Source organism: Tachypleus tridentatus, chromosome 13 (assembly GCF_004210375.1).
Source record: "Tachypleus tridentatus isolate NWPU-2018 chromosome 13, ASM421037v1, whole genome shotgun sequence".
Lineage (NCBI taxonomy): Eukaryota > Metazoa > Arthropoda > Merostomata > Xiphosura > Limulidae > Tachypleus > Tachypleus tridentatus.
In genome coordinates, this window is record NC_134837.1 from 162353669 (window position 1) to 162370956 (window position 17288).

Consider the following 17288-nt stretch of genomic DNA (forward strand, 5'->3'; position numbering starts at 1 on the left):
ACTTCACAGCTTTTGTTATGTGAAGGAAGACTAAATTCAGTGGAGAAAGTAATTTTTAAAAACATAACACGTGTTGCTGTTTTTGTTTGTTTTTTTTCGTTCTAAAGAGCAGAACAATTTGAACGGAGTACCAGGGAAGGACATCGTTTTACTTTCAAGAACAGTAAATGCCATTTTGTCTTACACTTAGAATGTTTGTAGGGCTTTAGTCTACTTTAAAAAAACGTCAAATTCGAAGTTTTGCAATTTTTTAAAACTATTTTTTATAAACTATTTATGTACCAAATTCCTTGTGGCCCCATAACTTGTTGGTTAAAAGATCCCCAAAATAACATAAAAGTCATACAGTACCATAAAATATCATTAAAAATGGCTTCAGTATTACATTTAATCCCACTAAAATGTTTTAACAAGGTAAGTTGTTTCTCCGAATTTTGTATTTTTTACAATTAGTGTTTTAGCAAACAAAATATAAAATGACTCATTATGATGCAATATATAGACCCCTACCAGCAATGAACGGTATAAAAAGTCCGTAATTTAAGGATTAACTCATATAAACTAGAAAATATCAGAACAAACGTGACTCAACATTTCCTCGTGTAAAGCAGAATCAAATCATGGCCGTTCCGATTGTTGAGGTAACCTTTGATTCAGCTGTTATAATCCTACAAGTTGTTTTATTTTTCGCCATTTTTACACATTCTATCGCTGAGGCTTACGTCTATTCATTCATATTGGTCATCCAGTTTGTTTTATTTCTTCCTCTTCTGAACTTCCCTTCAATGACGTCACGCAGGAGAATGTTTGTAAGGGTATTTAAAACTCGATCAAAGCATTGAAGTTTCCTTCTTCTTGTAGGTTCCAATCTTCTCCACAGTTTTCTCTTTAACTGAGTGTTTGTTCTTTTGTGCATGATATGGAGAATGCGCAACAATCTTCCGAGGCAACTAATTTTACTCACTTTTCCAACCTGTTTGAAAGAATAGATGCCTCACATCCATATTGTGCTGTTGAGGTAGCTACAACACAGGAAAGATGATGTTTGTTTGTTCATTTAAATTACCTACATTGCTGTTTTATTCACTACATGCGAATTTTCGATATATACTTTAAACTACGAAATATAGTGAGCAAACAAAAACAATGCCAATGCGTTCAAAAAGAAACCTTCCTTGTTTGATATATGGAACACAGGAACATTTGAACACTTCCACTACTAACAGAACAAGCTAACAGTCATGAAGATGTTTCCATATAGTGGTGCGAAAGATACTAATAATTGTGTGACCATATATCTAACTGCGGTACAAACAAAAATATGCCAATATCCAAGCATAGTTCTTTAGAAAGTTCAATAAAATAAGGCTAAAGTACCCCTGAAAATTTTAAGTATTAAATACTATCTGTTTAGCTTAAAAAAAAAGAGTATACCCTATTATCCAGCAAATATTAATAATAGGTATATTTTATTTTCCCATTATTTTGCACTGACTTTTTTCGGTGTGAATCATTTCTATCCCCCTTCTTATGCATGTACTTGAAACTTAATTTTATGAAAATTTAGTCCCCCGTTGTTACAGTGGTAAGTTTATGGATTTACAACGCTACAATAAGGGGTTCAATTCCCCTCGATGGACACAGCAGATAGCTCAATGTGGCTTTGATATAAGAAAAACACAAACACACATGAAAATTTCAGTATAGTTTGTCTGTTTGAATTAAGCACAATGAGCTACCTGTGCTCTGCCCACCACGGGTATCGAAAACCGGTTTCTAGCGGTTTGAGTCTGCATAAATACCGTTGCGCTACTGGTGTGTAGCTCCAATTAGTACACTTAATTTGCTCAAAAAAATCTCGGGTCGTCTTATACTGAATACATAGTTAATAAAAAAATTTAAGTGTAATTAGATAAAAATTGGGTGACTCTAATAAATATTATAAACATTTCATTGGTATTCATTTACATGATATTGATTGCAAACAATTATAGCGAAAAACTATAATGTGACAAAGAGCGGATTGTCTGCCGACTGACGACACTAGAAACCAGGTTTCAATATCCATGGGAAACAGAGCACAAATAGTCCATCGTGTAGCTTTGTACTTAACTACTACAAACAAAACAAACAAACAACAAAGAGCTCAGTATAAGTAAAGTTGGTCTTTCCCTTTGAATGTTTGTATCCTCTTCTGTGATTGGAGAAAAATGTCAAAACTGCACTGAAGAGTTAGCAACAACCAATCCTGTTGACTCTTACTCTGTATGTGGATTTAACTAGATTTCCAATAATATATTTTATTCAATATTTAATTTCTTATTTTAATCCATATATGGCTCCTCACTGTACAGAGCCCATAGTGAGAATGCGTCTAACGCATTTTCACATCTTTGCATCTAATTGGCTCAAAAATCGTGGTAAAACTTTCACGGTCAGAACTTTCATTTATAAAGACGTTCTACTGAGCTATTTCCTTACTCTTCTCGCAGGTCACTTTCATGACCTAAGCCTTTCTTCGTACAACTGCGTCAGTTTTGTTTTTTATATTTATATAGAATTTCTGTGTATGACGCCCTCGTAACGCAGAAAAGACCAACACCAGGGTAAAAATAATAAATAGTTTTTAGATATAATAATATTTGATGTGCACAAAAAGAATTTTGTACAATGTTTTTGTTTCATTGTACTTGTTTTGTACATACATATATATATATATATACGCAAATAATTAAATATAAATTTTGCATTTATCAAAAACAAATACGAAATGTGAGACACAAACAACTGGTATTAAATATTTATTTTTATTTTGCTACAGAGTTGGTCCTTTAAGTGACAAACACAAAGATATATAATTGCTGTATACAATCTTGCCCCTAAAATTATCGATGATATATAGACTCAACAAAATATTTAAGGAAATAATACTATTAATATTATAATTAATTCCACTTATTACTGCTAAGGCCTGTACCTTTATGCACTATAAATAGATCACGAATGATTTTACACAACGTTTTTTCAGTTCTTTGCACTGAACGTTCTGAAAAGATAAAATATAAAACTAATTGATTTGATAAAAGATGTGGTAGTAATTAATACATAAACAGTAAGTAATTTAAGAGGTAATTACTATGCACTATTTCTACTGAATATGGAGTTTACAGTGCTATGAAAATAATTTTTATTTTATATTCTATACCAATAGAAATGTATGGAAACATTTAGGTGTTTATTTCCTGGTTACATAAAATTTTCTTTTCGTCACTAATAAATATAACCGCTTTCAAGCTGTAAGAAAAACAGTTGTTGTGTTTGTTATTAACCGTAAGGCTACACAAAGAATTATCTGTGCTCTGCCCACCACGGGTATCGAAACCCGGTTTCTAGTAACATAAGTCTGCAGACATAACGCTGTGCTACTTGGGGGACGGAGGAACAAACACCCCATTGAATAAAATTCCTCTAAACTTTTCAAAAAGTATAATCAGCTCCTTTCTCTGAGTTAAATCCTGATTAAGACGCCTCCAGGGTGATGCCTTCATGTCGAGATCCTTTTTTGAAAATTCTGGTATTCTATTTGCATCTCAACTTATTTTAATGTGTGAGCCTCCATACTTTTACCACCGCGTTTCCTTTTCTTTCAAAACTAGTAGATTGTCCATGGTTTCCAAGCATGTATCCTTGTTTAGCAATTGAACGTCAAGCGTTAAGAATAAAGATTTTACCCATGACAACCATAATAAAGAGGGTTTAGCCTTATTTATGCGTGTTGATCGGCAAATAGTTTTTCTTTCTCTTACTGATATTTGCTTCAGAAAACTCAGTGAGGTGTTCAGTATTGGGCCTAATAATTTTCCACCTATCCCACCTGGTCTCCCGGAAGATCCTAAGGGGAGAAAAAAGAAAATCCTCAAACTTTTCATCAAATGAGGCTTTTTACCTGCCCATAGTAACGGAAACGGGGTTGTTTTGAGCTCTCTATTTGGTTTATGGTACAAAATCCAGATTGAACAAGCCTGTAGATAACTCTTCGCCGGTGGTCGTAGAACGCACAACATCATGCCATCGAGTTAACCGGGCGGAGCCGAGGGTTGTAAAAACACGTTCGTCCGAGAACTCGTCACCCGTGAAGTGTGACGAATTCTCGGCGCTATCCAAACTGTTCTCTCCTGCCATCTGTCAAAATCCAGCTCTCGGAGGCCGCTCATCAAGCGAGTTTGAAAAAGAAATTTTTATTCTTCCACCCAGCGTAACACAATTTATTGTGACAGTTCGGCTTTAACAACATAACAAAACAATGAACAGGGAACCGAATGAAAGCTTAGGTGGTGTTGAGAAGAGTTCTGTGCATGGTCTGCGCGCCAAAAGGTATTAATGAAAATCTGTCATTTTGCAAGGTCGCTTTCTTATTTTTCAAACTGACAGGTAATAATTATTGTTATTACTCTATTCGTTTGTTGTTGTTTTGTTTTTTGTATATATTGAAAAAGTAGATTACACTAAAGCCACGTTACCTACTTACATTCTTCAATCATTCTTGGCGTTTTTTAGCTTTTCCTGGAGAAGTCTCTTAACACTATTTTCGAACTACCAAATTCCTATGTTAGCATCTTGGCCTAAGGCGACATCAAATAAGCAGCCAGTACGATAGACAGTAGAATCGCCATTGGTGGCAAAACGAATACCGCTTTGTGACGTCATAGTTTATGTGTTGTTTTTTTCTTTCTTTTTTTTTACCTTGACGTCATAAATTCCAGTTAAGGTTCGTGCCAAGTTTTTTTAGACGTACACAAGAACAATAGAGAGAGATTTTAGCCTTTTAGTAATTATATAATGGTTTAATAGAGATGAGCTTATATGTTTTAGAGCTTTTACTTAAATTAAAAATGCACCAACTGGAATGACACAGAGCTCTTTAAAATATTGTATATATATATATATAATGGACTTCAACTTATGACAAAGTTCGAAGTCATGCTGAGATTTAACTTATAGTATATTGCTGGTGTTTATTCCTTTTGTTTACCGTAGGTAGCAGGGAAACAGCATTCATCCACGCTATCCTAAGCGCAGGGGTCGTCCATGGTTTGACTGAGGCCTGCAGTGCAGGAAACCTAACAGTGTGTTCCTGTGACCGTTCTCAAGAAGGCATGCCTACTCCCGAAGGCTGGAAGTGGGGAGGCTGTTCGGACAATGTTCGATTCGGAGCCATGTTTGCTCGGCACTTTGTTGACGCTCCGGAAAAGGAATCTCGTAAAAACAGTAGAAAAAAAGATGTGAGGGACATGATGAACCTCCACAACAATAACGCCGGTCGACTCGTAAGTTGGGTGCTACCACCTGTTTTTATTTGTTGTTGTTTTTAACTTGCATATTTGTAATTATCTATATGTGTATGAGTGTGTGTGTGATAGAGGTCCTGATTTTATTTCTTTCTATGTTTTTGTAGGCCCGGCACGGCCAGGTGGTTAAGGCGCTCGACTCATAATGCGAGGGTCGTAGGTTCGAATCCCCGTCACACCAAAAAGATGCACGTCCTCTCAGCCGTTGGGGCGTCATAATGTGACGGTCAATCCTATTATTCGTTGGTAAAAGAGTAGCTCAAGAGTTGGCGGTGGGTGGTGATGACTAGCTGCCTTCTCTTTAGGCTTGCACTGCTAAATTAGGGACGGCTAGCACAGTTAATCCTCGTGTAGTTTTGCGCGAAATTCAAAAAACAAACAAATCTATGTCTTTGTTGGTGTTTGCTTTTTACTCCCCTTGTGGAATTTTGGAGTAATTTCACTCTTCATACGTTTGAATTTCTTTTGCTTGTGAATGCAATGCGTTTGTTTAACGTATATGTTCTTTTTCATTGGGCATTTATCTCTTATTATCTTATTTCTCATATAATAAAAGCTTATATGTCAAATTGTAACATATATATACCAAATGGCACTATTTTTGGAAAATAAAAAGAGAAGAGTTTTTTGCGTATTTATTAACTTATCAATTTAGTGTTAGCTTTCTGTCGTAGCAAGTTAAACTAAGACTTTCTCTAAGTTTAATATATATATTCGGATTTGAAACATGTCGATCTACTTAACTTACCACTGCATGAAATGTTTCAAACTGTCAGCGTATACTTCTCAGGATACTTGTATCTAACTGGTTGTTACATGTCATGTTCGAGTACTCTCAAGCACAGGTACACAACAGTATCTATTGTAATCTGTACAACATATCAGTTTAACGTATATATGTGTTGAGTATGAAATGCTGCCTATGTAACTACGTCAGCCATTTTATTATTACTCATACAATGTTTTAAACTATCTTATAAAATAACACATTGTAGCAGTAGTAATGTACAAGAAGTAAAGTTATTTTTATAATTCTCTGTGTATGTTGCTTCAAACTACGTTTATCTTAAGTATTAGATGAAAAGTAAATTGATACATTTTTTATATTACTTAAAGTATTTACTTGGTCAAACTTATTTTCACTTGGTGAATTTTTTTGTTTTTGTGTTATTTACCAATTAGTTGTAGAATGTGCATGCTTTAAGTATTAGTGTCTTGTGATTATTACGACAAAACTTTGAAAAACTTTTCATAAAATTGTGTAAATAAATAAGCCTGGCACGATTTTTAAACGAAAAGGCAAAATATTTCTATTAAAAACTCCCTCGTCAGCTCCGTATAGATAAACTCTCTCAATTTTATATACCCGTGCGTGATTCACTTGAGGTAGCGAACGTTTTAGCGTTTACAGTTGTCCTAACGTGATATAGTCAATGAATGGAAGCAAGATTTATCAGCCAATCCCCTCGGGATAGTAAGACAAGGATATAGCCAAAGAGCTTTTCCATGTATTTTTCTCTGATACTATATCGTTCATGAGTCACAGACTGGGTTTATGAGTGATGTTCTTGTTAAAGGGCTTGTCTATATCGCATTTCATTAAATGAACCTATTTAAAACCTTGTTATGAAATGTGATAAAGAATAATCTAGTTTCACGTGTATACTGAGACGCGAGTCACGTGAAATTGCACGTGTAATAATAATTTAAAATATGGATATTTCGTCAATATGGTACATCATTCGTACCGTAAAAGCTTCACCACATCATAATTTCTGTTCCATATTTCATTATTTAGTTTATTTCATTTCAAATATTACTCATTAGTTTCATAGACCTATATTTATATAGATTATCATCATATGCTATAGAGGTTACTGTACTGCAAATTTTTTAATGGAGATTTAAAGCTGCAATGAGCGCCACCCAGCGGAATGAAATGTAGCTTGTTACAGTGTAAATTTTCTGAGTAAGTTTTGTTTAACTGATTTAATTTTTTAATTCATTGTTTTCGTATCTTCATCCACATTTATATTACTATGTTTACTTTTTTATTTTATTCTTTTAAAAAATGGGCTTGGTATGTGTGAATAACTAAATTTAGCGATACCGTACAAATTGTCTTCTGTTATGATAGAACTTACAGAAAAATAATTTACTCAAGTGATTAAAAAAAAAAATTCAAAGATGCTAAAGGTTGCAATACATCTTACTTCTCATAAAGACCGTAATTTTGTTGCGAGACAGGAATATAATATTTGATTGTAGGCTTGTCATATCGTCCGCCTAAGCGCTCGCCAAATAACTTGCAGTCCTTAAATTATATGACTATTACCGTTGAAGATAACGCACGAACTTGCATCACGAAGTCACGAGCTCCTCCTGGAGGACGTTAGAGAAGAGAAACTTCCATCTTTTGAAGTTACAACGTATAAGTGCATCTTCAGAAAGTGGTTAACTTTCATAGCGTTTTCGTGGAGTCGATTAAGAAATGTATATATGACTCGTGTTCCGTTTTATCGTAGCTGAGATTGGAAGCAATACCGGAAATGCTAGAAATCGTTTTAAGTCTATAAAATGGTTTGTAAATAGCTATCATTACCCCAAAGCTCACAGGAAATCACCTCCTGCTCATGCCATTCTTCGTATTTGGTTTTGTGTCCCTGCAAGCTGACACAAAATCATTTAAGGAATTTGGATGCAATCGCTCAGAGTCTGTAGTGAATAGGATGCTATAATGGAATAAAGTATCGCCAGTAACAAATACCAAAAGAAATTCACATTTTCAAGCCAAATGAGAGTTGGAAAGTTGATGGAGACATTGGAATATTACTGGAAATGTAACTTTTTATGTTTTATACCAACAGAAGTGTGCCTAATGATGTAGATTTTTTTTATCTTCTTTCAGACATAGTTTTGTTCGAACCTATTTACAGAAAGGAATTCTTTTGAAAATGATAGCACGCAGATCGACTTTTAGTTAGTATTTATTTATTAAATTATAAAATTCGCTGTATATACATAAGTAATTATTCAATATCGAACACTGTTTTAAAGCAAAACACTGATGTGCCATAGATTCAATTGGCAAGAAATAAGTATGTTTGTATATGTATGTATAAATCAAAACTATTACAAAAAGACTTAAAAATCAAAATTAATTTTTGCGTTACTACTCCTTGTTTTTATAATTAAAACGAATAATATCTGTGGTCATAGCACCCAAACGCGTAGATGTTCTGTCTTTCAGACAAGATCCAAACGCTGATAGTAAACTAGTCAGCAACTGAGGAAAATCAGTTAATGGTTAGGAATTGAGTAGCTGAACCCACAACATTTCAACTTCTACTGTCAGATACTGAACATTTAAATACAACTTTAAAGTAGAAATAAACCACTCTAAATGTGTACATTGTAAAAACTCCCAACCAGGGGCGTAGATTTTTTACACCCGATGGGAGGGATGATTTTTGCAAATTGGTAATCTCTGATTACGTGAACCTGAAAGCTGTAAACATGCACTCACAGAGTAATCTCGTTGCCACGATACTTGCATGTATACTTAAGCCTACTGACTGATACTTACGAACTATCGCTTAGATCGAAAAGCTTAGAAGCACGCCTATATCAAAGATGTACATTTCGGCTACTGAAAAAGCCTACATCTAGGAGTAATTATGTAATTTGATTGGTAAGAGCACGAGAATCACAAGAACAAACACACAATTTGTAGGCCTGTGATGCAATAAAACAATTCAACAGACCAAACTGTAGGGGGGATAATTGTATGCACCATACCCCCCACCTAAAATGAAAGGGGATGTATGCCCTCATCTCCCAGAATCTACGTCCCTGCTCCCAACCTACACCCTTTATAAGATAAACAGAAAATCAAGAACGTTCTCATTGTAGAAACAGACCGACCTATACTATATTTCTACAAGATTCTCAACCTCCGCACATTTATTTAATAATTACAAAATGACGTTAAATAAAACTAAAACCCTTACTTTAATAGGTCTTATTTATGTTCCTTTCTCTCGAAAATTCGTTCAAATATAAACTAGATGAGCTGAGGCAAGCCCTGAAGTTGGTATTTCCGTCTTGATATAACGAAAACATGACCTAAATATTTTAAGTCAATGGTTATATTGAGTAAGTTAAGGTTTCTATGTTCTCCACAAAGTAGAGTTTATTTTTGATATAATTTCATAATTATTAAGTTGTGATGAATTATTTCTACTTTAAGGTTGTATCTAAATATTAAAGGCCTTCCCATAACTGACTAGAAAGCAGTAGGAGTTGAGACGTTCTGGGTTTAAGTACTTAATTCTAAATTCGTAACTGATTTTCCTTAGTTGCTGGCTGGTTTGTTTCAGGATTTCGCACAAAGCTACTCGAGGGCTATCTGTGCTAGCCGTCCTTAATTTAACAGTGTAAGACTGGAGGGAAGGCAAGCTTATCATCACCACCCACCGCCAACTCTTAGGCTACTCTTTTATCAACGAATAGTGAGATTGGCCGTCACATATAACGCCCTAACGGGTGAAAGTGCGAGCGTGGTTGGCGCGACCGGGATTCGAACCCGCGACCCTCAGATTACGAGTCGAACGCCTTAACCCACCTGGCCATGCCGGGTCTGTTGGCTGGTTTAACATCGGCGTTTGGATCTTTTCTGATAGATAGAACATCCCCTTTGCGTTTGGGTGCTATGACCACAGATATTATCCGTTATGAGTTCTAATTATGACAACAAGGATTAGTAATGGAAAAATTAGTTTATGAGTCTTTTTGTAATGTTTTTAATTTATACTACTTTTGTCATTAATGTTTTATAGTGCTGATTAAAAATCGCCTATTTACGATTAACGTATTTGATAACTTTAGAACTATATATATATATATAAGTTAACAAGTCAAGTTTCAAATCCTGTAGATATTATAGTTCACATAATAACTTCTGCTTCCATACAACAATTCTTTTTATTCTCGCATTCTACTTGCAAAATTGTTTTAAATTAAATATTCTTTAGAGAACCGGTTTTGTAGATTGACTATTTTTTTAGCCTGGAAACATTAACATTTAAAAGTACAATTAAGATTGCGAAAAGTGAATACAGTTTCAATAGATAGAATCATAACAAATTCTGTAAACACTTATATTTTTAAATTCATTTAGAATATATAAAAACATAACAAACTGTGTAACTTCTAATTAAATTCATGTAGATATAAACAAGGAAATTACGTAATAAAACATGAACGTTCCCTAAAATTTATCCTTTTTCAGTTTGTTTGAAGTTAAGCACAAAGCTCATTGGTGGACTGTGCCCACCATGAGTATCGAAACGCGGCTTCTATTATTGTAACTCCCCAGAAATAACACTGGGCCAATGGCGGGCTCCTTTTCGCTAAGCAATAACAAAATAAAATTAATATAAGAAAAAAAAAATTAATCAAGTTTTAAGTTTCCTTGAATAATACTTAATAATAAATTACAAAAAAGAAACACTTAATAGCAATACTTTCAGCCATTTGTAAAGAAATAACTTACAATACTCAGTGTAGACAATGAGAAGTTTATTTATTATAAAGCTACACATTGGGTTACCCATGCTTTGCCCACCACAAGTATCGAAATCAAGTATTTAGCGTTGTAAGCCTTCAGACTTAACTACTGAGCTAGTTTTAAAGAAATCGAATGCCAAATTATACTTTGGGGTTAATTACGTTTGTTTACCCTTTGAATTTTAGAAAGTTTAATAATGAATAGCGTTGATGCGCTACTTATAACCGAGCTTTGTTTCTGTAGTTAATTCTATTACAACATTCGTGAAAATTATTGTGTATTTTGTATCTAATTATTCATGCTAAGTCATATATGTTTGTTTATAAATATGTGCTTTATAATTTTTATCTAGTTTTAAAATATTCATGATTATTATCAAATATTACTAGTTTGTTGTTGTTTGAGTGTATTTGCTAAAGCATATATGGTTTATCATTAATTATTTTGTGTTTAGTTTTCCTTAGTTTCATGCTAAGTGTTGTCGAGACATAGGACACATTAGCATTGTTACGGATGTATTTTTCTCCAGCTATTATTGTTAACTTAAAATGAAGAGTTTTAAAATGTTGACATTCCTTAACGTCGCTTTTACAACTGAATTCACAGATGTCTACTGTGACTAGACACCGAAATGTTTACTGAGACTAAGATATGCTTAATGGCCGGTCATTGCAATAAACGGTGTTCTCTTTTATTGTGAGAAACACCGAATCGTAGTTCTGGGATGGTGTGGCTTCCACCCGTGAACTTAAGTGGTATTGGTGTTTTGTTTGTGTGTGTTCAGAGAGACATTACAAACATGCCAAGTGCAGGGCAAAATGGAAAAATGATCACGAACACTTGGGTCCAGGCACTGTCCGACCGACCTATACGTGTTGGTCGGGCTGTGTGGTTCACGAGCTGTATTTAGTCGCCCTGGAAACAGATAGTAGAACAAAAGGCTGAAGTATGTTAGATTATTTTCTTTAAACAGCAAAGAATTCTCTCCTTGTAACTCACTTGGTCATTGTTGATTGTATTTTGCTGTTTATGAATGTATTTGAAACGATCAGCGTTACAAGAAAGGTAACAATAATATTGTTCGGTAGGTTAGACTCACTCCTAGTGCATTTTTCATAACTTGTATCTATATCTTCTATATTATAAAACGATCTAATTTAATAACTCTCGAAACTCTACTAACTTAAATAAAATGGTGTCGCTAATGAGACAAAAGAAAAAAACAATACTCAAGAACAGCTGATATGTCCCAAATATTAAATAAAACTAAATGTCTGGACGTAACGTAAGGGGGAGAGCGCAATATAAGTTCTTTGCGCTTTTCGTATACCCTACAGCTCTTGAACTCGTTTTCCCATTCGTCTAATATAGACAGTATTTTACCAAAATTATCACCTATATCTGCAGTAGATTATTTAGAAGCTTAATTTCTGTTATTTTGTCTCTCCCTAACAGTTTCTCAATGATTTTCATTTCAGTCTACTTCCACAATCATAACAAAGGGGTTCAAGATTTGAGACGTAATACCACTCAATACTCTTCGAAGTTTCAACTTAGGGCCGGTTGTAAAAAATGCCAATCCTCTTATACCAACGGGTGTTGTTGGCTATCTATCTTCTGATCAATAATTCAAAGTTAGGGAGAATAATATTTGACACGAGAGGTCTCTGACTTGACCGTTGGATCCATGTCTCCATAAATAATGTTTAGGTTGAAAATTCTAATTCCTAATCTCCCCAAAAATAAATTCTCCTAACTATTGATAACCAAAAGTTATGTTCAATATAGGGCTGTATCAATGTGTTCTCTAACTACTTAAAACTTCAACTATTTTGTATATCGCCTTCTGCATAACCTCAGTTATTCACAGTATTGTCTTTCAGAAGTTCTAATTATTAATTTTTACCATTGTTTCATTTTGTGCCTTATACCTTTTAACCAAATAAAGTTGAATTTAGACACTCCTTACAAGTTTTCAAAGGCTCAGCAGTAAGCGTGAGAGCTTATTACACTAAAATTCGAGTTTCGATAGTTAGAGTGACTAGATCAAAGATAGTCCATTTTGTGGCTGTGAATTTATTGACAAACAAGTCTTTACAACTTGTTAAAGCTACTTTAGTGTGCATCGAACTCTGAAGAAAGAATTGTAATGCCTTCAATGTCGTCGACGATTTAAAATAGGTCTCTTGAAGACTATCGAAAACAAAGGTGAAGAAAGAATAATACTGGACAGAGTTTTATGTTTATGGTAACTTATTGTTACCAGTACAACTTCTCAGAAAACTATCTTCCTGTAGATCAGTGGTTAGTTTCCGAGCTTACAATGCTAAAATCCGGGGCTCAATTTTTTGCACTAGACAGAGGGTAAATAATCCATTGTGAAGCTTTGCGTTAAAACCCAAAAATTTTGGCGTGCTATATCTATATAAAGGATTAATCATACTTCATTAAGACGATTTGCATATGCCAATACAGTGGCATGTTTCTATTCCTGCAACTCGTAGCGCTAAGGACGACATAGGTACCATCTATATATATAATTCGCTGAAAATTCTCGATCGTTCAACAGTACAATGCTACTGCAGACATATCTTATAGTCATTTCTGAAGAAGGATATTCGTAATGTATAGTGAAACAGCAAAGAGGTGCAAATGAAACGTCAATTTCAAAGACATTTATATATAATATCGTGAACAAATATTGGCAAGGAAAGAACTGTTTCCCATGTAAGATAAAATTATTTATAACAGTATTTCGTCACATGCTAAGTTACTGTTACTGTACTGCTAAAATTCGCAGACTGATCGTCCAGGAAAAGCCCTCCCAGCCAATAAAGAAATTACTTCCTAACAAGATGAATATATTCCCATCAACGTTGCAAAAGATAATTTTCAAAAATACTTCATTCTTAAGAAGAAGAGCGAGTGCGCGAGTTTCTTCATAGTAATATTGACGAAAGAAAAACAAATCAGAAGCCTGCACCAAAATATACCTTGCGGTTTGAAAGTGAGAATAGATTAGTAACAACACTAGACGAATGTGGCAAAATTGAGCGATTCGCCAGCGGGACTAGAAAGTGATAAGGAGAATATAATAATAGTTTATCGCCAGAACTTTGTGGTTGCTGTAGGTATTTTTTATAATGGGAAAGTTAAGCTTCATAACGTATACAGTCCAACAAAGATGAACGCTGGATATTACCAGAAGAACATTTGACATCAGTTGTGCGAGATACAAAAAATCGTGCTCTGTATGTCATGGATACCAAGATATGACTGTATCAAGAAAAACTGCTAAGTCACATTTCACAACGGAATTTCTATGAACCAAAGAAAATGAAACTGGTATTTACACCTCTAAGTCTAAAACGTGATTTTTATTACCAGTAATGTTATCTGATTGCTCACCCATTGAGTTCTGTGCATTTGTTTTGCCTAAATATGGTCTTGGAAGCCAACATCCACGTACAATGAAGGGTCTGTGGAAAGCTTATGTGTGGTCTAAGACAAAGATTTCCATCCTTTGCAGAAGCTTGTTTCAGTGAAAATTGACGTGCCGGGCTACAGTATGTAATCATGCCTATCATATCGAGCACGACTGATTACGGACGATGTAGTTCTTAGGACAATAGAGGTCGTGAAACATCATTCATAAAGGTGCGATAACCCTCTGTATTCGATGTCTTATAATTGCCACAGCGTTAATACTTGATCGAGTACACGCTTTCAGTTTGCATATACATAGTTTTAGCAGATTGTTAATAACCCCCAAAATAACTTTGAGAGCTCGAAAAAGCCAGTATTGTAACAACATACCTCATCTTCACAATAATGGTATGGCTGAACAATGCTTATAACGTAACTTCAAAGAAGAATTAAAGGAAGACCTGGTTGTTTCTATTTTTTTCGGTCTTTACTATTCGTCTGTCTGTCTGCAGTGCAACTTGAGCTATTAATTCTATCTTTTTTTAATATTTCTCATAACATAACAACCTTCCTCATTGAACTAGGTTTGTTTGTTTTTTAATTTCGTGCAAAGCTACACGAGGGCTATCTGCGCTAGCCGTCCCTAATTTTTCAGTGTAAGACTAGAGGGAATGCAGCTAGTCATCACTACCCATAGTGGGATTGACCGTCACATTATAACTCCCCATCCCCTCCAGCTGAAAGGGCGAGCATGTTTGGTGTGACGGGGATTCGAACCCGCGACCCTCAGATTACGAGTCGAGTGCTTTAATCACCTGGCCATACCGGGCCTTGAACTAAGTCTAGTGTGAACGATCTTACAATAAACCAAGTGACACAATACTTACGTTTAAGTCACTTTGGTGTGAAAGTATATAAAGCTCCTGATGAACCATAAAGCTTAACATTTGTAAAGTATGACTGCTTGATAATGTATACGTTAAATACATCATTTATATGTATGTGTAAACTCGGATACAGAAAATACGCACATAAACATAGTATAAGTATGTCAAGATACTTTTACCGTCCGAAATTGGAGAAATGATAAATTAATAAAAAATATTTGAGTAACATTCACTTTTGTTATACAGTGTAACTAAAAAAAATATACTAACAAGTAAGTAATTCAAAAATTGAGAAATGTAAGAAAATAACTGATCGTTATGCTATGAAGCGTAGCAACTAGTGACAGCATAAGTGATGACATTCAAGATCATCTTGAATGTCACGTCTTTTGTATATTTTATTAATATGCAACATACATCTAAAGTGTTACTGGTAAAGATGTAGACAATAACAAAATAAACATTTTAAATCAAAAATGGCCAAAGTCGCTTCTCAAGAACGACTTTTTAAAGCATGAACGCGCCTCTTACTTACGTATGGAATTGTTTCTCAGAAGACCAAAATTTGATCTCAGTAGAAGCTGTCACAAAAGCTTAAGTTTGAGGTGCATTGTAAGAGCTTTCGTAAGTAGTTCACTGCAAAGTTGAAGGGTCCAAATGGTCAGAAAACATTAAATAAAAGCACCTACTTTAGGTAGAAAACAAGCATTGCGCCGCAGCTGTTCAAACAAAATCTTAGCACTGACACAGTACTCAGATGAGGAAGAGTATAACGTGTAATGTATGGATACTGTTACCAAAATTCAAGGCTTCTGCCAGATTGTATACCAAATAATTCCTAGATTAACATAATTATTCACATTAAATGACGGGAAATGTGTGTCAGTGGCTGCGTACTATAGGCTCATTTAACGCACGGACGTCGTGCGTGCAGACCCAAGAACAGAAATCAGTATTAACAACAAAGCCGCCATATTAGTGTCTATCATGTTTGAGTAGCACTTTGAACACGTCTATTGCTTGTTTGCCCCACCATTTCGTAATACTGTTAATGTTAAATGCTTATCTCACTTGCACTTATACCCAGAACTGTTGTAGTTGTGGAGCGAACTTAATCATTTTTAGCTTAAGATATACATTTCTTATCGTTTACGTTTTGATATATTATGCATAACAATAAACGTTTCGAAGTATATGATCTTAAAATTGACCTCATTGATAATTTCACAAGGTAAGTCCACAACACCTCATTCCATAACACTAAAAATTAGTTTCCTATACCACTCTATTAATACCTGAATTACTTGCCCATAAATGGATTTCTGAATCACTCTTTACATTTGTCAACGGTTGTCAATATATATCAATCCAATAAAAATTATTTCAAGATATTGACCTTTAAAGTTATTTAATTTACGTACTTATTTAATATCACATTAAAGCGTGTATTGCATTTTACCCCTCGAGTATATTATTCAGCATATACATGTTTGACGTGCAAGATTAGGCATTCGGAAGACCACACACGCACCTGTCTAGCGCTTAGTGCTTTGACGGAAGAACCCGGAGCGTGAGCAGTTCCCTGTAGTCACCCCCAACCGTGGCCGGAGGTGTCCATGGTACAGTGGTACAACACCCGCCCTGATGGGGTCATTACAACCTCGAATGTTGATAACATGGATATGAATCTGATTGTGAGGAACCTCATCCATCGTGAAAAGCACAATCTAATAGACTGACAAAAGCTTATTGTGGCTTTGTAGCTGGAATCATTGGAATACAGATTTGTTCTTTCCTTAAAGCCAAAGTAGCTTTGACAATCAAGCCTCTTGTTCAGCTACATGAAGTGTCACCCATTACAAGAAACTAAATCTCATCCAGAGGCTAGAATTTCAAAAATTATCAACATTGCTGGAACTCACTGTTGTCTTTTCTTCACCCTGCCGTCTTTAGTGACACAAGACATCGCGAACACCACTTGGCAAACTTGTGATTAATGTTTTCATATATTTTCTTAATGCATATCTTTTGTATACTTTTTCCTGTAGGGGATAAAAC

At 34.8% G+C, this 17288-nt stretch overlaps 1 protein-coding gene across 3 annotated transcripts in view; it reads left to right on the top strand.

The window, feature by feature from the left end:
- LOC143238306 (protein Wnt-16-like) overlaps positions 1-17288 on the top strand; it is a 72301-nt gene that overhangs the window by 36732 nt on the left and 18281 nt on the right. For 2 of the 3 annotated variants that reach the window (XR_013020512.1, XM_076478404.1), the window contains exon 3: positions 5038-5327. Coding sequence is in view for 2 of the 3 variants with exons in the window: in XM_076478404.1 (XP_076334519.1) it covers positions 5038-5327 (290 nt within the window). In the remaining variant the exon portion in view is untranslated. Of the gene's footprint in view, positions 1-5037; positions 5328-5455; positions 5983-17288 lie in introns of those variants that run through there. The other variant, XM_076478405.1, reaches the window with a different exon arrangement.